The sequence below is a fragment of the Mixophyes fleayi genome, chromosome 1, assembly GCF_038048845.1.
Source record: "Mixophyes fleayi isolate aMixFle1 chromosome 1, aMixFle1.hap1, whole genome shotgun sequence".
Classification (NCBI taxonomy): domain Eukaryota; kingdom Metazoa; phylum Chordata; class Amphibia; order Anura; family Limnodynastidae; genus Mixophyes; species Mixophyes fleayi.
Genome location: NC_134402.1, coordinates 205,712,435 through 205,737,575, shown reverse-complemented (window position 1 = coordinate 205,737,575; position 25,141 = coordinate 205,712,435). Strand labels below are relative to the sequence as shown.

General features: G+C 43.8%; 1 protein-coding gene across 8 annotated transcripts in view; it reads right to left on the bottom strand.

Annotated features, from left to right (window-relative positions):
• The window catches only part of MATK (megakaryocyte-associated tyrosine kinase), a 308,995-nt gene that overhangs the window by 32,483 nt on the left and 251,371 nt on the right, over window positions 1–25,141 (bottom strand). For all 8 annotated transcript variants that reach the window (XM_075204813.1, XM_075204805.1, XM_075204806.1 and 5 more), the window contains 2 exons: window positions 20,531–20,624; window positions 11,449–11,514 (listed from right to left, as the gene is read on the bottom strand). In XM_075204813.1, coding sequence (XP_075060914.1) covers window positions 11,449–11,514; window positions 20,531–20,624 — 160 coding nt within the window. The remainder of the gene's footprint in view (window positions 1–11,448; window positions 11,515–20,530; window positions 20,625–25,141) is intronic.

Genomic DNA, 25,141 nt, shown 5'->3' with positions numbered 1-25,141 from the left:
ACGATGAAACACAGACGGGTTGCAGGTTGAAGACTGTAGTGCACGGAGGCAGCGGATAGGAATCAGCTAGCAGTCACGATGATGAAACACAGACGAGTTGCAGGTTGAAGACTGTAGTGCACGGAGGCAGCGGATAGGAATCAGCTAGCAGTCACGATGATGAAACACAGACGAGTTGCAGGTTGAAGACTGTAGTGCACGGAGGCAGCGGATAGGAATCAGCTGGCAGTCACAATCATGAACAGGTGAGTGGATGTGAATGAAAGACTGTAGTGCACGGAGGCAGCGGATAGGCATCAGCTAACAGTCCCAATAATACATGGTAGAGTTGAAGTGGTTAGAAGACTGTAGTGCACGGAGGCAGCGGATAGGAATCAGCTCACAGTCACGATGATACAGTAGATGGTAGAAGTGGTATGGGAACCACAGTAGTAGAAGTGGTTTGGAAACCACAGAGGTAGAAGTGGTTTGGAAACCACAGGAATCAGCTGGGCTGAATAAACGAGGAAACACAGGAACACCTTCAGAGACTCATGGGGAATGAGACTCCAAGATCAGGCAACGTGGTGTTGACCACAGGTGCTTAATATAGGGAGGTTGCCTGATCTGCCAATTAAGTTAAAGGAACATACACTGAAGGTTTAGAAAGGGCTGCGCATGCGCAGTCCCTCAGGATGGAGGACGACCACGGTTCCTAAATGTCCGGGAAGAAGCACTCACAGTCCGGTGAGTGACACCTGTTCTCTGGATATGATTGCCTTTTGCAGACCGCTGACCCTTGCCTGGACTTCACCCCGCTGTTTGCTATTGCCCTCTGACCATGGCCTGTTTACTGGACTCCGTCACTACCTCCTATCTGGCCCTCACCAGAGCTGCAGTGACATCATAAACTTGTACTACTCTGAGTTTAAGACCTGGGGACATCTGAGTACCTGTGAGGCATCCAGCTCTATGGGAACAGCGGCTGCTATAGGTGAAGACCCCTCCTTATCTACCCTGGAGACGCTAATGCAGCTGGTTATTAAAATCAACCGCAGGGTCAAGGAGTGGAAGAGAGAGAGAAAGAGTCCTCTTCACCGTCCTGCCCTTCTCTGGTCTCCTACCCGGTTTCTCAGGACTCATCTGAACCCATGCAGCTGGGAGCCTATCGCCTAAGAAAAGATCCAGGCGACGCTCTCTGGGACTTTGCCTCTCCTGTGGGAATAAGGGCCACTTTCTGCGTACCTGTACCAACAAGACAGGAAAAGACCAGGCCTAGGAGTAAAGGAAGAGGTAGCCCTAGGTCTCCAAATGGTTTCTTCCAAGAACTCGGTCCTCATCCCTTCTCGGATCGCCTATGGAAACAAATCCGTTTCAGTCTCCGCTTTCCTTGATAGTGGTACAGCAGGTAACTTTCTTGATGTGGATTTTGCCAAAACCTTCGGCATTCCCTCTGTGAACCAGGAATCTGGACTTATGTGTCATGGTTAAATACAGGAATACAGCTAGGAGCCACGAATATGGTGAAAACACTCTATATTTATTTGCAGAAATGTACAAATAGCAGGTAATCATGAGTTTGTAGTAAATACCAGGTGCAAAGCTGATGCAGGAAGCAGGAAGTAATATGAATTTGCAGAAACCACCAAGTACACAGCTAATGCAGGGAAGCAGGAGGTATGGACAGATCCCAAGCCGCAGGTAACCAGAAGCATATCAGAAGGCAGGAACAAGTAACAACAGGATGAGACAACAGAGAGTAACATCAATAACCAGCCATGAATGCTGGGAGAGACAAGTATAAGAAGGACACACCCAGGTGCAAGGAATAACACAGGTCTGCAAAAAATTTTTATGGACAGCTGTTTTGGTTTAGTTGACTGATTCTTACGTTTATTGGTGCGCTGAATCCAAAAAATGACAGCCGTTTTGTCCTGGAACGTCAGGTTTTAAAACAAACGGGTGGTCATCGTTTAAAAAAATCTCTTTGCGCAAATATTTTATTTATTAATATTAACTCATCTGCATAGGTGACGCGACAAAATTAACACCATACTCAAGTAGATTGCTTGTGAAATCGTCTTTTTTTTTAAACTCTAAACTTCTTTTTGAGCTTTTCCTCTTGTAGGTGGCTTCCGGAAGATCCCTGTACAACATCCAGCAGTAGTCAGCCATCATCGTAACACTACATTTTCCTTGATACCTTCTTTCCATTTCTTTTATATCTTGATGGAAACGTTCTCACTGCTCTTCACTCACTGCTCCCAAATTTTCAGGACAATAGTCAAGGTGTGAGTTGAGAAAATGGACTTTTAAGCTCATGGAGCAACCAAGCTTGTGGAACGCTTTCAACATTGTTTCCACCATTTCCTTGTAATTTGGGTCCTTTTGGTTTCCCAAAAAGTTTTTTAGGACCACAGTAAAGGCAACCCACGCATCTTTTTGAGTTGGAGTCATTGAACTGATGAAGTCTTTGTCGGATACGAGTTTTCTAATATCCGGGCCAACAAAAATCCCCTCTTTCAGTTTTGCCTCCATTAAACCTGGAAACTTGGATCCCAAGTACTTGAAGCATTCGCTATCTTTGTGAAGTGTCTTAACAAATTGCTTCATTAATCCTAATTTTATATGTAGTGGTGGTAATAAAACCTTCTCAGGTGGTACCAATGTATCTCTGAGAACATTCTTTTCATCAACGACTAGACTTCTTGGTGGCCAATTTTTTTGCTTCCAGTGATTTTGTCTGTCTCTACTGTCCCATAAACATAGAAAACAAGGGTATTTGGTGTACCCAGCCTGTTGTCCCAGCAGCATGCACAATACTTTTAAATCCTCACATACCAACCAGTTTTGGTTTTGATTGAGTACCAACTCCGAGTTCTCATAAGCCTCCTTCAAGTACACCGAATGAGCAACAGGAATGGACGCATAACGGCCACCATTGTGGTGTAAAACTGCTTTTAAGCTTCTTTAGGAAGAGTCAATGAAAAGCCTCCATTCAGAAGAATCATACTGAATGTGGAACTGAGCCATCAACCCCTCTAAATCCCCATGAACTCTCCACATATGAAACAGAAACTGTCAGGCGAATTTACACACTTTCTAAGAGGCATTGCACTAATTTTGAACCACACAGACAATGGCAGGATGACAACTGAAATGAAATACAAGATTGTGGAGGAATCAGAGAACAAGTTAATGCATGAAAGAACATGTCCGGGCAGGCCCTAGCAAGCACACTCAACAATGCAGTGATCACTATCAGGACCAATAAACATGTATTTTCATGTTTTTGGGAGCACTGGCAGTGAAAATAAATTTGTTTTTCCATGTTCAGTTTTTTCCCCAAGTATGATGAATTTGAAATTTAGCGATTTCCAGACCAAGGTCAATTCGATTGTGAAAAAACCTGACGTCCCAGGAAAAAAAGGTGGTCATTTTCGAATTCAGTGCACCAAAAAATATAAGAATCAGATAAAATTATGAAAACAGCTTTTTGGTTGCAGATCTGTGTAATTAGTGAACAGGAAGGTTAACTCTTAAAGCCCAAGAAGCAGGCACAATTGCAGCACCTTGGTGATCAGAGGTACTGCTGCAAACACATAATAAAGTCTAATAGTTCTGGAGGCAGGAGCTGTCAATACAAAGCAGCAAGCTGCAGGCAGATCGTGACATTATGGTCTGCGGATTGGATGGTAGACCTTTGACTGGTGGAAGGATCTCCTCCCAAACTCCATTGCTGCATCTTACAATGGGAGCAATCCAATCTGAAATTTTTTCGTTCTTCCGTTCTTCCTGATTTCCTGTTCCTCCCTACCCTTCCTCCTACTCCACAACCCTCATATTGATTGGAGTACTGGGAAAATCTTGCGATGGGGTACGGCCTGTTCATCAACCTGCCTGACCCTACCTCTCCGGTGTGTTTTGCCTTGTTCCGAATCTCTTTCTTCACCCTACCAGGAGTTCTCTAAGAACTGTTCTCTAAGAAGGAAGGATGTATTCTCTAAGAATGAAACAGCAGAATCACTCCCTCCTCATCGAGACTGGTTGTTCCATTGAACTTATCCCTGGTTCTAAGCGCCCCAAGGTGAGATTATATGCTCTATCCATTCCTGAGACCAAGGTTATTGATGAATATGTGGAGGAACCTGTGAAAGGGATTCATCCAACCATCCAAATCACCTGTAGGAGCTGGTTTCTTCTTTGTATCCAAAAAGCCCTTGCCTGTCATCTCCGTTCCCTTCGAACAGCTTAAGCAATCCACGATTTTCTCCAAAATTGATCTGAGAGAGGCGTACAACTTGGTTCAGATCAGAGAGGGGGACGAGTGGAAGACGGCCTTTAACACCCACTTGGGCCATTATGGATATCTGGTCATGCCCTTTGGCCTATGTAACACCCCAGCAGTATTTCAAGATTTTATTAATGATGTTTTGCGATACTTTCTGGAGAGGTTCGTTGTGGTCTATCTCGACGACATATTGATCTACTCCAAATCACTGGAACAGCACCCTATATACATCATAGAGGTTCTCCTTAAACTACGCCAGCACCATCGCTTTGCCAAACTGGAGAACCGTGAGTTTGAGGTTGCCCAGGTCTCGTTCCTGGGATATGTCATCTCTCCTTGTGGCTTTTCTACGGATCCCAGTAAAGTACAGGCAGTTCTTGATTGGATTCGGCCTAGTAATCTGCAAACCATTCAGAGATTTTTAGGATTCGCTAACTATTACAGGCGATTCATCCGTTCTTTCTCAGTGTTAGTGGCTCCCATTACAGCCCTTTCCCAAAAAAGGGGCCGATACTGCTAATTGGTCTTGCTTTGACGTCCTTCAAAAATGCCTTTATCTCTGCGCCCGTCCTCAGATATCCCAACCCGGACCGATCATTTATAATCGAAGTAGACGCTTCTGATGTCGGGGCTGGTGCCATCCTCTCGCAGAAGAATCCTTGCGACCACAGTCTGTTCATCCTGGAGTATCCAAGACAGTGGAACTTCTGTCTCGTTCTGTCTGGTGGCCTTCGTTGTCTGTGGATACCAAAGAATATGTCCTGTCCTTTGAAACTTGTGCCAGGAACAAGTCTTCCCGCAAACTTCCTGCAGGCCCCCTTATGCCTCTGTCTGTTCCAGTTAAATCCTGGACACACATTTCAATGGACTTCATCGTGGAACTGCCTCGCTCATCCAGCTTTAACACCATCTGGGTGATCGTTGATCAACTTAGTAAGATGGCCCACTTCATTCCCCTTGGATTGTTTCGGATCGCGGCTCCCAATTTGTCGCCACCTTCTGGAGAGCTTTCTGTACCCGACTGGGAATCAAAATTTGCCTGTCTTCAGCATATCACCCGCAGTTCAACGGACAAATGGAAAGGGTCAACCAATCCCTTGAACAATTTCATCTCCTGTATGTGACCAAATGCCATAATGACTGGGCTACTCTGCCCAAATGGGCAGAATTTGCTTACAACAATTCATGCCATTCTTCCACTCTGGTGTCCACATTCTTCTGTAACCTTGGGTTCCATCCTCGGTCCAACTCTTTGTCTGCTCTGGAAGTCTCAAATCAATCAAGGTCTCGTTCCTCTACTACTCATCTCTTCCTGATATGGAAAAAAGTTCATATTGCCCTCAAACAGACTTCATTCAAGTCAAAACATTATGCTGATTACGTCACCGCGGACCATGTCCTTTCAAAGTCGGTGACAAAGTGTGGCTGTCGACCCGCAACATCAGACTCAAGCAGCCCTGCAAGAAGTTAGGTCCCAGATTCATTGGACCCTTTGTCATTACTAGACGGATTAACCCTGTGGCTTTCAGGTTGAATTTTCCTCCCTCACTCAAGATTCCTAATGCTTTCCACTGTTCCTTGCTTAAAGCGGTTACATGGTCGCATAAATTCAGGCCACATCAACTTCGTAGACCTCGTTCAGTCTCAGTCAAAGAACACCAAGGGGTAAATGTAAACTTCCCTTTACAAGGCAGTGCCGCTTTAAATTTAAGCGCTGAAGACGCCAATCTCGCCGGAGTTGAAGGATCCGGACATTGATACATTTACCCCCAATAATTCCTCATTGAGAGAATCCTTGACTCCAAAAAGGTGCAAAGCCAAGTCCACTTTGTGGTCCACTGGAAGGGCTATGGCCCGGAGGAACGGTCTTGTGTGCCGCAAAAACATCTCCATGCTAACAAACTTATTAAGGACATCTTTTGGAAGTTTCCTGGGAAGCCTGGAAGTCCTTGACCCCTCCTCAAAGGGGAGTAGTGTTGCCACCCGCCTCCACTGCGGGCAACCACAGCTCGCCTCCTGGTGCCTCTGGCGTCCCGGCTGTCACCATAACGACCAGGACGTCACTTCCGCCCTCTACGTCCCGGTTGCCTAGGCAACAACCAGGACGCTTAGTTTTCCTTGCCACCGCAACTGGTCAGTTGTCTAAACAGCCGGGAGCACACGCGCACAGGGGTATGTAGTGCAGAATATGTTGAATAGGGAGGTGGCTCGCTGGCACTCTGCTGTTCATTGGTCCCCCTCACTATTTAAGGCAGTGAGGACTGAGCCTCACTGCCAGTTATAGTGTCCTGCTTTGCTTGGCTCCCTTTTCCCTGTTCCTGCTCCTGTTCAGTGTTCTTTGTTGATTTCCCGTGTATGACCCCTGGCTTGCTTCTGGACCTTTGGATTGCCTGTGACCCTGACCTAGCCTGTTCTCTGCAAATGACTGCCTTCTGCTGGTCCCTGACCCTTGCCTGGACTTCACCCCGCTGTCTGCTATTACCCTTTGACCATGGCCTTTTTACTGGACTCCGTTACTACCTCCTATCTGGCCCTCGCCAGCACTGCAGTAACATCATAAACTTGTACTACTCTGAGTTTAAGACCTGGGGGCATCTGAGTACCCGTGAGCGCGTCCAGCTCTACGGGAAAGGCGGCTGCTATAGGTGAAGACCTCTCCTGCCTGTTCTACAAGTTTATGGTGTTCCCTGTCTGCCGTAACACCTTGACATAGGGAAAGGAGTCTAGAGGCTGCAGAAGAAACTCGACCTGGTTTGTCAAACATTTTCCAGAATGTTGTTATAAAGGAGGAAACATTCAGAAGGAGAGGTTCATCCCGTTCCCACATTGGTGAAGCTCATGCTAGGGCTTGTCCAGAAAGAAGCAAAATAATGAAAACCACCTTGGAACGTTCAGTAGAGAAGGCCCCGGAGTTACAATCGAAAGTAATGGAACATTGATTCAGAAATCCCTGACATCTCTTAGGGTACCTGTGACTGGATCACTATTAAATAACTTTTGGTAAAAAATTTATTTAAAGCAAATAGTGCAGGGCACTTATTTATGTAATTGCATTTGCACTTATTTTTTGATATTGTGTATATTGTGAGATAGGAAATCATTATCTCTGAGACCAGGGTAGAAAAGTTGGTTTTTCTGTTTAACCTTGCTATAGGATATGCCTATTTCTGATGTATATATCTTATACAATGAGCCTGTGTTTACCAAGCCTTTGGTGTATTGTGATTTGGGGAAGTGGCTTGTAGTGAGTTCTTTTGTTGTTCTGTGTGAATATGTATTCCGAATGGTCTGATGAAAGGCCACATGCCAATCAGGCCTTTTGATGTGTGAGGTTTAACTTGGAGACAGGAAGGTTTAATTTGAAACATGCTGCTACATTTCCTGCATCTAAAACAAAGATGCAGGATATCACAGCAAGGTTTCTAAGAATTTCATAGCCAAGTATAAATATTAGTTGCTTTGCAATGTATGTAAATCAATGTTTTGGTAAACGGGGTTACATACTGAGTCTAAAAATTGCCTCTGTCAGAACTGTATAAAAGATGAGCTGTGTGAGCATGTAATGTATCATTCTGATGTTCCATCTGACCTGACCTTTGATACTCTAAATCAGTGAGGATGTCCTTGTTAGGACACTTGAACAATAAAACATCACTCTGCTTCAAAGACCTGCTTGATAACTTCGATGTAGGTATGGTTGAACTATCGTAGTCGTGAAATCCAAGGTCAAAACCGTGCAGGCTGTTAGGAACCCCATCCAGCCGGCACAACACAACCCAGAGTCTACTCTGCCAATCAGGTGTTCACTGGAGCCCCTGATGGTGGGGACAGGCTGGGCTGCAGACTGACAGAGGGTCGTGAAGTGTGTATTGGCTGGGGAGAACCCAGGCAAGCGAAGTGTGGTCCACGCAGAGGTCAAGGGCCGGCAGCAGGTAGCAAGTCCAGATAACAGGCTGGGGTCAAGGGTCACAGGCAAACAGAAGAAACGGTAAACAGGCCAATGGTCAGGGTCACGGGATACACAAGCGAAGTCCAAATCCAAGCCAAGGGTCATACACGGGAGATCAGTAGAAGTTCAATAGACAGGAACAGGAACAAAGCAGGTCAGCAGACTGGGTAGCAGAAGCTATAACCGGCAGTGAGGCTGCAGACCTCACTGCCTTAAATACCAGTACCAGCCAATCAGAGCCTGGCACTAGATCACATGGACAGGGGTTCTGATACTAATTAATTACCCAATTAGCCCACAGGCTTGCTTATTCTCGCACACGCGCCCGGCTGTCCCCAGGGACGCGGCGCTACTGCTGTTGGCGTCCGACCGTAGATCCCGGAAATGACGTTCCGGTCGTCATAGCGACGACCGGGACTCCTGCATAAAGGAGGTGAGAGTCGCGGCGGTGTCCGCGGCCGCCGCGACTGCTAACACAGGCTAGATAAGGTACCAAAGGATAAAGCAAAGGAATCGTTAGGGAGCCAGAGGTCAGGAAATGCGTCTATGTTCCCTAGCAACAGGGACGCGATGTTCGGGCGCATGCGCCTGAACTTCCTATTAGGACCAGAAGTAGCGTCCCGTTGCTAAGCAACGGGACCAACGGGACGGCAAGGAAGGAGAGAAGACGTCCGTCCCCGGCTCCTGGTGAGGGTGCGGGGACGATGCCTGACAAGTAGTTGAGTGCACCCAAAAGGGCGCGGCTTGAGGCAGTGCTGTGGCCAGTTCAGAACCAGAATGGACAATAGTAGTTCTGAGAAGCAATTAGAAGGGTAGACTGTGTAGCCGAGATCAAACCAGAAGATCCAAACAGAACTGATACGTGAGACAGAAAAACACTAGGGAACTGCCCGAAAACCAGGAGATCCAAATGTTATAATAATGGTAGTGATAAAGGCAAGAGATTAGTCAGGGACAAGCTGTGTCAGGAAACAGTATATCCAACAGAACAAGTAGCACCAAGGGACTAGAATCACTAGGACTCACACAGATCACTAGATGAGTAATCACTGGATCTGTATCTGCCTTATTTAGGCAGCCCAAGTATCAGTAGTCAGTGACATCAAACCAAGGTATTGGTAGTCAATGACATCAAACTGATCGCTGACATAGGAACCAAAGAAGCGTCCTGTTACTGAGGAAAGTGATGAGCAAGCATAGAATTTTGGCCGGAGGAAACAGCAGGATGTACCCTGCTAGCAAGAGAAAGTATCCATCCACACGGCAATGGTGATGAATGGGGATGGCACCTGTATTGCATTACTGCTTTAACTACCTGTGTTTCAGTCTGGGACCGACATTATCATACATATCTGCACTGGAGTACAGCAAGACTAACATAATACATTTCCAATCATTAATATTATTATTAAATTAATCAACATTATAGTAAACAATTTAGTAGAAATAAGAAAAACCTTTTTCTGCTCTTAAATCATAGAGTCTCTCTTATGTTCTGGATAACACAAGTGTAATGGCTCTAGTAAACCTTATAATTTCCACCAATGATTTCCTACAAAAGAACCAGGCAAAAAGCTATGGTTGTCATGTGATGTTTTTGATATGCGAGGAGAGTTTCTAACATTCAGTACTCTTTTTTAGGACCTTATAATATAAGAGTTTTTGGTATGTTGATACCTGGCAAAGAGTTTCTTAATAATTATAAACAAATTCTAAAATACTACTGTACTGTACTGTAATTGTTTTTTGCAATATTTGTCTACAAAGCGCGAACGTGGTAGTAAAATAGAAATGGAGAAGAACAGCTCAGTTCATATAAATATAAACCATTTTCATAAAGATAATATCACATAAACACCAAAAACATAAAGTTGTTTCAAACAATTAACATTGGAGCCCAATTATGAGCAATGAAGCTTTTGCAGTGGCATAGCAATATGTCATTAAGACTCTGATGGAATTTGGGTGCCCACGCAGCGACCCCCAATTTTCCTGGGTCATATTGGTGTCTAGGTCTGCAGCTTCCTGGTTAATTATAACATTGACTGTTTATCTTCCTGCAAACTCCTCTTAACATAACACAAAGAGCTTCCATGCACAGAGCACAATATTTAGCAGAGTTCACTATCTGTGTGCAGCATCTAATCACTTCTCCAGCTTACCCTCAGGTTTTGGGGTAATCATTTGTATGGGGCTGCCCTGGGTGTGTTTTCATATGCAGGTACCTCATGATGCATTGAAGCCTTACAGATACTATTTAAATTGTGTGGTGGTTTAGAAGTTTTCAGTGCTAATAATATTACCATTTGCCTATGTAGGTAGTGGGTTATTAAGTATTCTGTAGGATTAGTCTCTATTGCTATTATTATTTAGTCATTATTTATATAGTATTTATATAATCCTATTTAAAGGCTCTGTCCCACATTCCCTTTGTCCCGTGGGTGGTAAATTTGGAAGTTATGCATCATTCACTGCATGCCCCTAGGTTGTGTGGCCACACCCCCACCATGATGGGGGCTACACTCCCATATTGCAGTGGTTATGTCCCCTGTCCCGATGCTGGATACCCAAATGTTGGGAATATTATGTAGCACTATACAATCAGAATGTTTTTTCACTCACATCAGTACCTCTCACAGTGGAATTTACAATCTAATTTCTTAGAAAAATCACAGCATACAAACCCATATCGGTGGGCCAAATTAATGAGAAGCCAGATAACCTACCAATAGGTTTTTGAAACATGGGAAGAAACTAGAACACTAAAAAGAAATTCATGTAATCATAGGGGCAATGTATGAACTCCATGTCCTTGTTGGACTCAATCCTAAGCCCCTAGGACCGTAAAACAATAATGTTAACTAAGATGCCACCATACTATGAGGTGCTCTATTTCTAAATGTACATACATGCTGATTGATCCCTTGTGTAGGAGGTGAACTAGAAACGCAACCCCAGTCAAGTAACACAGTCATGCAGCATGCATTACTAACAAATGCTTTTAAGGTACAGCAATTTGGTAATTTTGTATGTTTATCTTATGTATATGCTGATTATTCATTTTCAATATCTTTTCTTATTTTGTATATATGCATAACTGCAGCTAAGATAGAGGATGGCAGTGGAAATGGGTAAGAGGACCTGCCAGCTCAGGATTTGCACCAGGACCTTGATGTCTTTACCAATGCGTTAGCACTTGTTAGAAAGTTTAATTATTTATAAGCTTCACCTCCAAACTCTCCTTCTCCAATCTTCTTTCCAATAGTCAAACGTTCAAAACTAAGCAACCATCCAGCTGTAAGAAAGGTACAAGATGACAGTTATACAGAGGACAACAAATACAGCTGTGTTGAAAAAATTATAGAAAACAAGCTGTGGATAGAGCGATAGATCAGAGAAATAGTATCAATTTATAAGTTATTATATATAGTACAATAATAAATGTAATACAGTTTTCTACTTGTGTTTTTTAATGATTATCTGAAGTGTGCTAAGTTTATTGTACAGGTGCTATTGCTATTGTTGTCAACAACAAAAACATCTCCACATATAAACATAGGATGCAACACAAGCACAAAATAATAATAAATAAAACTAAACTATTTTACGGTAATTAAATTAAAAAGTTCAATATTTTTTACTTTTCAGTCATATATTAAAACTATACATTTTGCTAATAGATAAGTCTTTGATACATGCACAATTGAAAATCTATAAATATACTTTCAGCGACCAGTACATCTACCTAATACAGAGTTGGTACTAGAGATGAGAGGCTCATAGAAATCCAACAGATCCAGATTTTGGTGTAAAGAGTTGAACCGAGCCATGACTCGATTTCTCGCACGAAATTTGGATTGGAAAAAGAAGCAAAACGTAATTTTCGGGAAAATGTCGGATCTTGCCTGTCTTGGATCGAGATCTTCTATTTTTAGCCCTCCCTCCTGTTCTTAGCTGCTATTTTAGAATTGTTAAATGTGGGGTGCTCATTTGCTACAGTTGTGTGCTGAGAAAGTGGGTTGGGGAGTTTCAAAAACACAATCAATGTGTACTGGATTACTGGTCATTTTACAGCAGAAATCTTTGCAGTCTGCTGAAATTGTGTGCTGATAAACTGGGTGTGAGAGAGTAAAGAGTAGATAATCAGTGACTACTGATAGTAATAGCATATTAGTATGTAAGCAAACTAACTAGAAGTGGACAAAAACTAATTCTTGCTTTTAGTGTGTATGACTGTAAAAGGCTAAAGTTTTAAGGGCAGTATCACTCAAATCTGTACTTGTGAGTGTGCCGTTTGATTTAGAGCTGTGCACCCTTAAAAAAATATATATATTTTTTTCTTTTAAAATCCAAGTGTTAAACTGTGAAAACAATTGTGTGATGGGCAGTAGCACTGACATCTGAATTGGCTTGTGGGCAAAAACCGGGGTGCTCTTTGAATCTGAAATACACAATCACAAAATATATATATAATTCTTGCTTTTAAAATTCAAGTGTTTTACTCTAGAGACAATTATGTGAGGGTCTGTGTCACTGACATCTGTATTGGTAGAGAACAAAAACAGGATCCTCTTTGAAGGCAGTTTTGTGAGGAGCAGTATAATGGTGTCTGAAGAATTGCAAAGTAAGCAACTAGTTCATTAAAACCTGCTGCACTTGTGCTGCTAATATGGCTGAACTTCTCTAATTACTCATTTTGTGTATTTAAAGCTCTTCCTATCACCTGTGCTGATGATAGCTTATGATAGAGACAGTGTTCTGTTTAGTATTCTGAACTCATTTGACTTCTTGTTATCACCTGAATTTTTTTATTATGCCCTTGTACTCAGCCTGCCCCGACTTTTGTCCTAGACTTTCTGTTTTAGACTTTCTGCTACCCTAGCAGTTGTCTGCTACCTCCTTCTATGTTCAGTCCACCCCAATAGGGTGGACTGAGACCTGAGGACAACAGAGTACTGTGGAACATATCATGTTCCTGGGAATCTATAGCTGCTATAGGCAAGACCTTGTGAAGCGGTTCTAGTGGTTTATGATCCCTTTTAATATTGCCATAGCAATTTCTACAATCACTCCCATGGTTTGACCATTATCAGACATCTTCAGTTTTGCAGACTTACAGTACTGCAAATCATTTGGTATCAGTACTGGCCCCAATTTAGGCAAGAATGTCCGGATTCCAAGGGACTGTCTCATGATTCGACTGTCATGATTTTTTCCCTGATGACCAGGATTGCTGGGAAGTTTGTACTGGTGTATGTGGCAATATAAGGTTTTTTGAGAGGAGGGAAAGCGGATTGAAAGGGGTCTAGTGCTTCAGAATGGAATGTGACACATGCATGCCCATAATATGAATGACTACTCCCCCTTTGGGTGTGCATATAATGTTCATTTTACACACTGAAAATATTGGGAGGTATATTTTATGTTTATACTATCACTGACCAAGTATTTTAGAAAAAGCGTTCTTTAATAAGTTAGAGTATCAACTGCATTGTGTTGCTACTCAGTATTCCTCTATGGATAAGCAAATAGCAACCTTGTGCTGGGCACAGATGGTGGATTGCATTTTTAGTTGGCTGAGTTTTCTCCCTCCCCAAATTTCTGCATCTCTTGCCCCAGCATCAGAGATATAAGCTCTGGCATGTTCAATAGGATAACAACATCAGGATTCAGAAGATCACACTTTAATATTCCTGTGCCAGCTGTAATTCTGTATATTAATCACATGATAGTGTTATTTATTTTATCTTCAGTATAAAGGAAATAATATGGGTCTATGTGTACTACAATGGGGCTTGTTGAGGAAGGAAAATGATATATATATAGTGCCAAAATCTTTAACCTTCTTTTGTGAAAGACAGACCAGGTGCAAAAATGACTAAAACTTTGATTGGTATAATGTATTAGGGTAAGATTTATTTAGTGAAGCTGGGTTTGTGGAAGGATTAAAGTGTCTTTCCCCACACTTCTGATGTTTCATATATGAGAGCTCCGGAGCACACCTAATGAGTAGGGATGTGCACTGGCCACTTTTGGTGTCTCGTGTTTTCTGTTTTGGATTCGAATTTGCTTGAGGTTTTGGGTTCGGATTTGTTTCGCAAAACACTTGACGAAAGGTTTTGGTTCGGATTTAAGGTTTTGGATTCGGATTTTTTTTGAAAAAAACATAAAAAATGTTAAAAACAAGTTTTTTGGTTTATTTTCACTCCTACGCTATTATTAACCTCAATAACATTCAATAACAATCATTTCCACTAATTCCCAGTCTATTTTGAACACCTCACACCTCACAATATTGTTTTTAGTCCAAAACGTTTCACCGAGGTAGCTTTCTGGACTGCATAGTGCAGTGGTCCCAGTAAACAATTTGATACCGGGGCCACAATACCTCCGCCTTCAAATGGTCTGAATTCCACTGCACAGCTGCCTGCTCCTACATCCTCTGCAGAATATACAGGGTGTAGTTCGAGCGTGTCAATACCTCTTGTTTTTGACAATGACAGGTCATTTTCATTAATTTATGATTTGGCAGCAACAGTCAACATTGTTTAATATCTGATACGCCTCTATCTGGACTGCATAGTGGAGTGGCCCCGGTACCCAATTTGGTACCGGGGCCACAATACTTCCTCCAACTTTCAAGTGTAGTGTTTATAACATCATCAAGTATGTGAAAGACAGACAGGGTCGAAGTGTTATTTGTTGACTTTGTTAACCCAAAAATTGTCGCTGTTGCAAATATTCGTGCAATGAAGAGTGACTTTTTCATTTAAAGGCTCAAGCTTTCAAGTGTAGTGTTTCTAACTTATAAACACTACAGTAGTTCAAGCACGTCAATACCTCTTGTTTTTGATTATGACAGGGCATTTTACTTTTGGTTTAATTTGTTGAATTTGTTTTAATTTTGTTTTACTTTGTGCTCATGGCAAACGACTGTTGAATGGTCACATAATGGCAATAAAAGAGTTGCAAGATGGAATTGTCCTTGGGCCCTCCCACCCACCCTTATGTTGTTGAAATAGGACATGCACACTTTAACAAACCAATCATTTCAGCGACAGGGCCTACCAAACAACTGTGGCTGAAATGATTGGTTTATTTGGACCCCCACAAAAAGAGCTAAAAAGAAAAAAAAGAGTTGCAAGATGGAATTGTCCTTGGGCCCTCTCACCCACCCATATGTTGTTGAAATAGGACATGCACACTTTAACAAACCAATCATTTCAGCGACAGGGCCTACCAAACTGTGCCTGAAATGATTGGTTTGTTTGGGCCCCCACACCAAAAAAGCTATTCATCTCTCCCTGTACAAAATAAACAGGCTCTACTGAGGCAAGATGTCGTCCTCATCCTCAACCTCTGATTCCTCTCCCCCTACAGTGTGTACTTCCTCCTCCTCACACGTTATCAATTCGTCCCCGCTGGACTCCACAACCACAGGTCCCTCTGTACTATCTGGAGGGCAGTGCTGTACTTGATTGAGGAATTGATAATTCATTTTTATGAACATAATTTTTTCAACGTTCTGAGGAAGCAACCTCCTTCGCCGCTCACTGACCAGGTTCCCCGCTGCACTAAAAACTCTTTCAGAGTACACACTGGAGGGGGGACAACTCAGGTAAAATAGAGCCAGTTTGTACAGGGGCTTCCAAACTGCCTTTTTTTTCCTGCCAGTAACAATATGGACTGTCTGACATGTCTATTTGGATGGTGTCAGCAAAATAATCCTCCACCATTTTTTCTATTGTGACAGCATCCAATGCAGCAACAGTAGACATGTCTGCAATGGTTGGCAGGTCCTTCAGTCCGGCCCAGATGTTATCAGCATCCCCGCCAGCGGCTCTTTTAGGAAAACTGAGCTTTTTCCTCGCAGCCACAGATGTGGAAGAAAATGAGGGTGGAGCTGTTGGCATGTCACGGTCCTCTTCAGAGGACAATCTCCTGACCAGCAGGTCTTTGCACCGCTGCAGACTTATGTCCGCCGGAAACAGAGACAAAACATACGCTTTAAACCGAGGATTGAGAACGGTGGCCAGAATGTATTCCTCTGCCTTTAAAATAGTGACCACCCGCGGATCCTGGCAAAGCGTACGAAGGGCTTCATCCACAAGAGCTACATGCTTGGTGGAATCGCAATGGTTTACCAGCTCCTCCCTCACTTTCTCCAGCTGCTTCTGCAACAGCCTGATCAGGGGAATCACCTGAATCAAGCTGGCAGTGTCGGAACTGACTTCTCGTGTGGCAAGTTCAAACGGCTGGAGAACCTTGCACAACACGGAAATCAGTCTCCACTGCAATTGACTCAGGCGCATCCCCACTCCTTTGCCTATGTCGTAGGTGGTGGTGTAGGCCTGAATGGCCTTTTGCTGCTCCTCCATCCTCTGCAGCATATAGAGGGTGGAGTTCCAGCGCGTCACAACCTCTTGTTTGAGGTGATGGCAGGGCAGGTTCATGCTTTTTTGATGTGCCTCGAGCCTGCGGTAGGCACTGGCAGAATGCCGAAAGTGTCCAGCAATTTTACGGGCCACCGCAAGCATCTCCTGCACACCCCTGTCACTCTTGAGGTAATGCTGCACCACCAAATTAACGGTGTGGGCAAAACATGGGACGTGCTGGAAAGTGCCCATATGCAATGCCCGCACAATGTTACTGGCGTTGTCTGACACCACAAATCCCCAGGACAGTCTAAGTGGGGTAAGCCACTGCGAAATAATTTCCCTCATTTTCTCTAATTGGTTGTCAGCGTTGTGCCTCTTATTAAAGCCTGTAATACACAATGTTGCCTGCCTTGGCACGAGCAGACGTTGTGTAGATGCTGCTACTGATGCAGCTGCTGCTGTTGCTGCGGAAGGGGATGCATCTACCCAGTGGGCTGTCACAGTCATATAGTCCTTCGTTTGCCCAGAACCACTTGTCCACATGTCCGTGGGTAAGTGGACAGTGGGTACAACCGCATTTTTAAGAGCACTGAGGACACTTGCTCGTACTTCTCTGTACATCTTTGGTATCGCCTGCCTAGTGAAGTGGAATCTCGACGGGATTCGGTACCGGGGACATAATACCTCCATCAACCCTCTAAATCCCACTCCACTGATGGCGGACACCGGGCGCACATCTAACACCAACATAGCAGTTACAGCCGCAGTTATACGCTTTGCAATAGGGCGACTACTATCGTATTTTGTGGTCATGGCAAATGACTGTTGGACGGTCAATTGTTTTTGAAAGACGTAGCGGTCTTGCGACTTCCCCTCTGGGAAGATGACCGACTAACAGCAGCAACAGCAGCAGTGGCAGTAGTAGGCGTACCGCTGCAGGATTTCTTGGATGAATCCCGTATAGAAGAGGACTCAGTCTGGCTGGTGACATGGCCTGCAGTTCTAAATCTGATGAAGATCGTGGAGGAAGTTGACGAGGAGGGTGTTGGTGGTGTGTATCCAACAGGACCAAGGGATTTAGGTGTCCCTGTACTGATGACGGTCCTAGGCCCAGTTCCTGAACTAACCACTGAACTATGAAGGTTATTCAGGTGACGTATAAGGGAGGATGTCCCTAGGTGGGCAAGATCCTTACCCCTGCTTATTTGAGCTTTACATAAGCTACATATGGCCATACATTGGTTGTCCGGATTTGGATAAAAATAACTCCAGACCGAAGAGGTGCATTTTTTGGTCTTCTGACCAGGCATGACGATGGGCTTTCTCATCCCATGGACATCAGCTGTTTCCCCCCCTGGTGCCTCATTTACAATAACCACATCACCATCCTCATCATCAAGTTCCTCCACAGCGCCAGCTACATCAATAGCCTCCTCCCGGTGTACAACATTGACACCTTGATTATCCAAATCTGGATCTACACTGTGGGTGATCCTTCCAACATATGTAGATGGTGTGCTGCAAATGCTGAATGGAGTCACCTCTTCCCGTACAGTGATGGGAAGGTCAGGCTTCACAACCACCAACACCCTTGGACTCCCCTTGGGGATTTGTGATGTCATCTGTTTAGAAGGCAGAGTTCTTTGCTGTTTTGTTGTTGTTGCTGACAGCATAACTCTCTTAAATTTTTTGTAGGGGGAGGGAGGAGGAGGGCTTAGATCCTTGGGTGAAGCTGGACCACTAGTCATGAACACGGCCAGGGCTTAAGCCGTTCCGTGCCACTACGTGTTTTAAATGGCATATTGCCAACTTTACGTTTCTCCTCAGATGATTTTAAGTTTCTCTTTTTGCTACTTTTTGAGAACTTTGGCTTTTTGGATTTTACATGCCCTGTACTAGGAGATTGGGCATCGGGCTTGCCAGATGACGTTGATGGCATTTCATCGTCTATGGTATGACTAGTGGCAGCAGCTTCAGCATTAGGAGGTCTTGATCTTTCCCTACTTTATCCTCCAAATTTTTGTTTTCCATTATATGTAGCACAAGAGAGCGTACCCCTAAGCCACACACACTCAGCCAAGCCTTTAAAAATTATATGCGGCACAGGAGAGTACCACTGGACTTATACTGCTGAATAAGTGAACTTTGTAATATATCAGTACCACTGGACTTATACTGCTGAATAAGTGAACTTTGTAATATAGCAGTACCACTGGACTTATACTGCTGAATCAGTGAACTTTGTAATATATCAGTACCACTGGAATTATACTGCTGAATCAGTGAACTTTGTAATATAGCAATACCACTGGACTTATACTGCTGAATCAGTGAACTTTGTAATATATCAGTACCACTGGACTTATACTGCTGAATCAGTGAACTTTGTAATAGCAGTACCACTGGACTTATACTGCTGAATCAGTGAACTTTGTAATATATCAGTACCACTGGACTTATACTGCTGAATCAGTGAACTTTGTAATATAGCAGTACCACTGGACTTATACTGCTGAATCAGTGAACTTTGTAATATATCAGTACCACTGGAATTATACTGCTGAATCAGTGAACTTTGTAATATAGCAGTACCACTGGATTTATACTGCTGAATCAGTGAACTTTGTAATACATCAGTACCACTGGACTTATACTGCTGAATCAGTGAACTTTGTAATATAGCAGTACCACTGGACTTATACTGCAAAATCAGTGAACTTTGTAATATCGCAGTACCAATGGACTTATACTGCAGGATTGTTTTGGGATATTTTTTATTTTTTTTTATAATTACTTTTTTGTAATTTTTTTTATAACTTTTTTTGAAATTTTTTATATTTTGGGAATAATGGGGACACAGCACCACTGGACTGAACAGGACACAGCACAGGACCCAGCAGCACCACTGAACTCAGAAGGACAGAGCACAGGACACAGCACCACTGGACTGAACAGGACACAGCACAGGACCCAGCAGCACCACTGAACTCAGAAGGATAGAGCACAGGACACAGCACCACTGGACTGAGCAGAACACAGCACAGCACAGCACAGAACTGAACAGCACAGCACAGCACAGCACAGCACAGCACAGAACTGAACAGCACAGCACAGCACAGCACGAGATATAGCAGGACAGAGGACCACCTAACACAACCTCCCTCTACCCTGATCAATTCCTGAGTGAAGATGGCGGCGACTAGCGGGGAATTTATAGGATCCGAGTATCGCGAGATCCGACAGCGGGATTATGACTCAGAGCCTCGGTTTCAGTTTTGCAATTGGCGGGAATTCCCGGATCTGTCTCGGATCCGGCTCGGATCGGCAACGTTCGGGTGGGCTCGGATTTCAGATATCCGAGTCCGCTCATCTCTACTAATGAGTGCACCTCTATTGAACTGCAGCGCCTCTAGGCTGCTGTTATTGTTGCTTCAGGAAAATTACATTGGGGAGGAACAAAGCCTTTTTAGTCCCCCCTATCTAGGCTCTATTAAAAGGAAGTTCAGTAGTGGACCCTATGTCCTTAGTTTGTCATTTATTAATAGTCCTGTTTATAAACCTGGTGATGACATGCTGCCACATATATCTCAGTTTGATGCATGGAGGTCTTGCATGCCAATCCACAGCTCAAAAAGAAGCTCAAAAGTCACCTGCTAGTCTGCTTCATGACATCATGGCCAATTGACTATGTTTTTCATGGGGTTTGCTCTTTACCTTTTTAAACCACACATACACCAACACAGACATCCCTCTGTAACAGCAACTTCATTTAATTTGCTTATGCCACAATTAAAAAATAAACCATAATCAATGTTAATTTAATTATTTAAATCTGAAAATAACATTTGTCCACAGCACCACTTTTGAATCTGGGGACCAGTGTGAACACCTGATCTACCTTACTCTTTGATCCAGCATTTAAAGAAAACACACCTTTTGCAAGTTCCTCCTCTGCTGATTTTGTGCCATGTTTGGGTTTAGGTTTCGATAACACAGTACAAAGAACTCCTTGGTGAAGTGTGTAATACTGCAAATAAAATAAATTAGGCAGTTTAATTTTATAGCACACCATTCCCTCTCATATAACACAGTGGTCAATGGCAGTTATTAAGAAAATAATGTTTAGTTATAAAGGTTATCTACATTTACCAAATATATTAGATTCTAGATCTAGCTATGTGTGAGGGAAGGAGGTGACTGCGGACTATCAAACATATACTTTTTATAGCCTTCTGGTTCCCCCATATTTGTCAGTCATATTTAAGCTTGTGTATATTCTATTTTTATTTTGGAAGTAGTTAAAATAACTGCCGGGTTGTATCGTTAGCATGCAGACTTGTCCATTGTTTCAGTCTAGGCAAAAGGATTATTGTCCACAAGTCCTGTATGAATGTACATCACACCAGGGGGTCTCTTATTTTTGTTTAGTAGTGGGTCTATGTGCATAGGAAACGGCCCCACAGACAGAGCTCTATGTTTAATTACAGAGGAAGGCATTGTGTATTTAAATGTAAGTGTGTCTGGAGTGTGATCTTTCCTGTTTACACAAAATCTTCTGTATAGCCACATAACAATACCTGTTCCTAATAAATCAGGGGGTAAATGTATCAAGGTGCGATTTTGCCAGTGTGTTAAAATCGCAGCAAATCGTGGGTTTTTAACCGTGATTTTAGTCCCAAACTCATCAAATGTATCAAGCTGCGATTTTTACCCTGATCTTCAAAATCTCTGGTCATATCTGGCGATTTGCAGCAATTTCAAACACTCCCGTGTTTGTCAAACTCTCCAGTGCTGATAGCACTAGGGCTTTCCTACACCCCTGGGCGGTGGGTGTAGGGTAATAACGGCGAAAAAAGGTGTAAAAAAAACAAACAGATGCCGTTTTGTTTTGTGGAACTACAAGTCCCAGCCATCCAGGCTGCCCAAAATATTGTGGCCATGCTGCTGCTTGTATAACTACAAACACCAGCATACCCAGGGCATCCAAGGCATGTTGGCACTTGGTGAACCACAAGTGCCAACACGCCCTGACATCCATGGCTGGCTGGGACCTGTAGTTCCACAAAAGAAAATCTTTAAAAACCACCACACCCTTGTAAACACCACTAGCATTTAATAAAAATAAAAAACCCACAATAAATACAGTAAGCACCCTCATTTACACCATATTTTTGTATTAAAAATAATAAATTCCCTGATACTCACCGATGAAGTTTTCTTTCTAATCTCTTCAATTCTTTGCCCAGGGGGGCCCATTGTTGATAGAAGTCTTCATATCTTCGCCCAGGAGGGGCCCATATTTGTACATCCCACGAAACTTTGATCTTGATTGAAGAAAAAAGAATGGCAGAAGTCGCCGCAAACAACTCCTAGCAAGCTAGGCACTCCGCTACGCAATTGTCAGAATCACTGGGTGGAAATGATGATACCTGCCAGCAGTTGACGCTACTGAGTACTGAGGCGCAGAGTCTAACACTCCCCTGGTTTTCACCAGGAACCCCCGCAAGGAGGTCTGGACTTCGCTGCAAGCGACGTGCAGGTCGCGGCCCTCAGTATCAGTCAGCTGGCGAGGTAGCAATTGAGGCAGCGGTGTGACAGCCCACCAGGAGGCAGGATGGAAGAGTAGTCAGCAAGCCGGGTCAAAAGCAGAGGAATGGATAAAGCCAAATCAGAAGCAGGAGAATGGTCGGGAAGCCGAGTCAATACCAAATATCACTCTAAGCCAGAATCAGGAACCAAAGGAGAAGTCAGGAAGGAACAAGCCGGGGTCAGAATCCAAATAACAGCAACACAGAAACAAACGCTGGAGCAAGGCTGAAGACCAAATACTCTGGCACTAGACATGTGTCAGAGGCTGCTTTATATACCCTAAGGTGCATCCTGATTGGGTTAGGGAGATTTTGGCGGTAAGACATGCTGGCTGCAGACAGGTGAGCAGAGATAGCGTCCCGCTGCTAGGCAACAGGACGTGGTTGCTGAGAAGGTGCAAGCGTCCGTCTCCTGCACCAAGTGTCAGTGCGGAGACGGCGCCTGACAGCAATGAGCGTTGCTCATGTGCTATGTCTATTTACAGTATTAGGTCATTTTCCCAAGCTAGTGGGGAAATCACCTAATACTCTAAATAAACCTAATGCAATGAACTAAAGTTCCTTGCGTAGCGAAGTTCCTAATAGCTAGGACCTCCGCTGCACAATGAGCGTAGCTCATGTGCTTGTTCTATTTAGAGTATTAGGTGATTTCCCCACTAGCGTGGGAAAATGACCTAACACTGTAAATAGACATAGCACATGAGCAACACTCATTACGTAGCGGTGTTCCTAGCTTGCTAGGAGCTGTTTGCGGCGGCTCCTGTCATTTTTTTTTCTTCAATCAAGATCAAAGTTTTGTGGGATGTACAAATATGGGCCCCTCCTGGGCGAAGATATGAAGACTTTTATCAACAATGGGCCCCCACTGGGCGAAGAATTGAAGAGATTACCAGCCAGGACATTTGGAAGTATAAATAACTTGGGGACTGGGGCAAGCCAGGACTTTTGGATCTACAAATTGTTTTTGGACTTGGTCAAGCCTGGACATTTGGAAGTATAAATAACTTGGGGACTGGGGCAAGCCGAACTGTTGGTATTACAAATTTGGGACATTTGTGACAGCCATTTTTGGATTGAAAGCTGCTGACAAAAGAAAGAAAACTTCATTGGTGAGTATAAGGGAATTTATTATTTTTAATACAAATATATGGTGTAAATGAGGGTGCTTACTGTGTTTTTTGTGGGTTTTTTATTTTTTTTTTAAATTTTAAATGTTAGTGGTTTTTACGAGGGTGTGGTGGTTTTTTAAAGATTTTCTTTTGTGGAACTACAGGTCCCAGCCAGCCATGGATGTCAGGGCTTGTTGGCACTTGTGGTTCTCCAAGTGCCAACATGCCCTGGCTGCCGTGGGTATGCTGGTGCTTGTAGCTATATAAGCTATACAAGCAGCAGCATGGCCACAATATTTTGGGCAAACTGGCTGACTGGAACTTGTAGTTCCACAAAACAAAATGGCGTCTGTTTGTTTTTTACACCTTTTTTGCCGTTATTACCCTACACCCACCGCCTAGGGGTGTAGGAAGAGCCCTAGTGCTATCAGCACTGGGCTGGATGTCTCTAGTGGGGGGCCTGCTCATTTTTTTCGGCAGACCCCACTCCCTAGGGAATCCATGCCAGCGCTGAACAGTCTGGCATTGGTTAGTCACTATGGCAGGGGGACCCCTGCTGCGTGTCCCCCCTGCTAAAGTGTCTTCAACTCCGGCTGGTTTGCCTAGTGCTGGTTAAGTGAAAATCGGGGGGACCCCACGCAAAATTTTTCCCCGATTTTCATCCAGCAGTAGTCAGGCAGCACTAGGGTGAAGCATGAATAGAGTGGGGACCCCACGCTTTTTTTTTGGGGGACTTTTATCTATTTTTTACAAATTTTACACTGACAGGCAGTTTAACAGTAATGTGTTTATACAACATGCTGCTAGAATGCAGTGTGTTGTATCTGGCGTGTTTGAAAGCAAACTCTCCTGAGTTTGCTTACTCGCAGCTTTATACATTTGAGACTTGTATAGCTGCAGTGGCAAACAGTCGGGAGTTTGATCTCTGGCGATTTTGGAAATAGTAATTTTGACAGAAGCACAACTCTGGCGATTTTGCATGAAATCTCTGCTTCATACATCTGCGAGTTTCAACTCTCCCTAGAAAATCGCTGATTTTGCAAAATCGCACCTTGATACATTTACCCCCAGGAGTGATTCATCTGCTATCTCATGGTCTGTATGTTTACCTGTAAGAAGGTAAACACACAAAAAGGACCAATCAGGCCGGTCCTGGAATTGCTGATGAGGTCATTTCTGGGCTTAAAAGACACTTAGAGAGGACATCAAATTGGCATTCATTACAAAGTGATAGCTGAGGTCAGGCTGGCGTTGAGTTATATTAATCTCTGCCCCTGACAGGAAAGGGACAATCGGTCCCTGGAATACTGCCGTTGGCCTGAAATACCTTTCCAGGTCTTGGGGAGCTGTGTGTCCACCGAAAGCGGAGCGACAGTGACTTAGGGCTACTACATTTGCTGGTAGTCTTAAAGGAGAGAGAGGAGAAGCTTGGGCTGCTAGACAGCAGTACCTGAAAGTAACAAGGATACTGATGAGGTATTTTCATTGTACCCTGTATGTTGTCTGTGCCAGACTGTAGTGGTAGTGTCACGGTCTCAGGCGATAGCAGGTCTTTACGATGCGAGTCCTAGGGTCTGCACAGTTTAGCGCTACACCAACAGGGCGCGGAATCTAACGAGCAGACGGTGTTCACCAGGATCTGCCACAAAGCAGTATGGTCTTAGCTGCTCGCAGGTTGCGGCCCCTGTCAGAGTACTGAGCGAGACCCTCTTGGGAAGTCAGGAGACCAGCAGGTAGGATAGCAGGTATTTGAATAGAGTGTCAGCTTTGCAGACGAGTAGGGTAGCAGGTAGATTGAAAATCAGCGCTGAGACTCCGTGCTACACCCAGTATAAATGAATCCACGT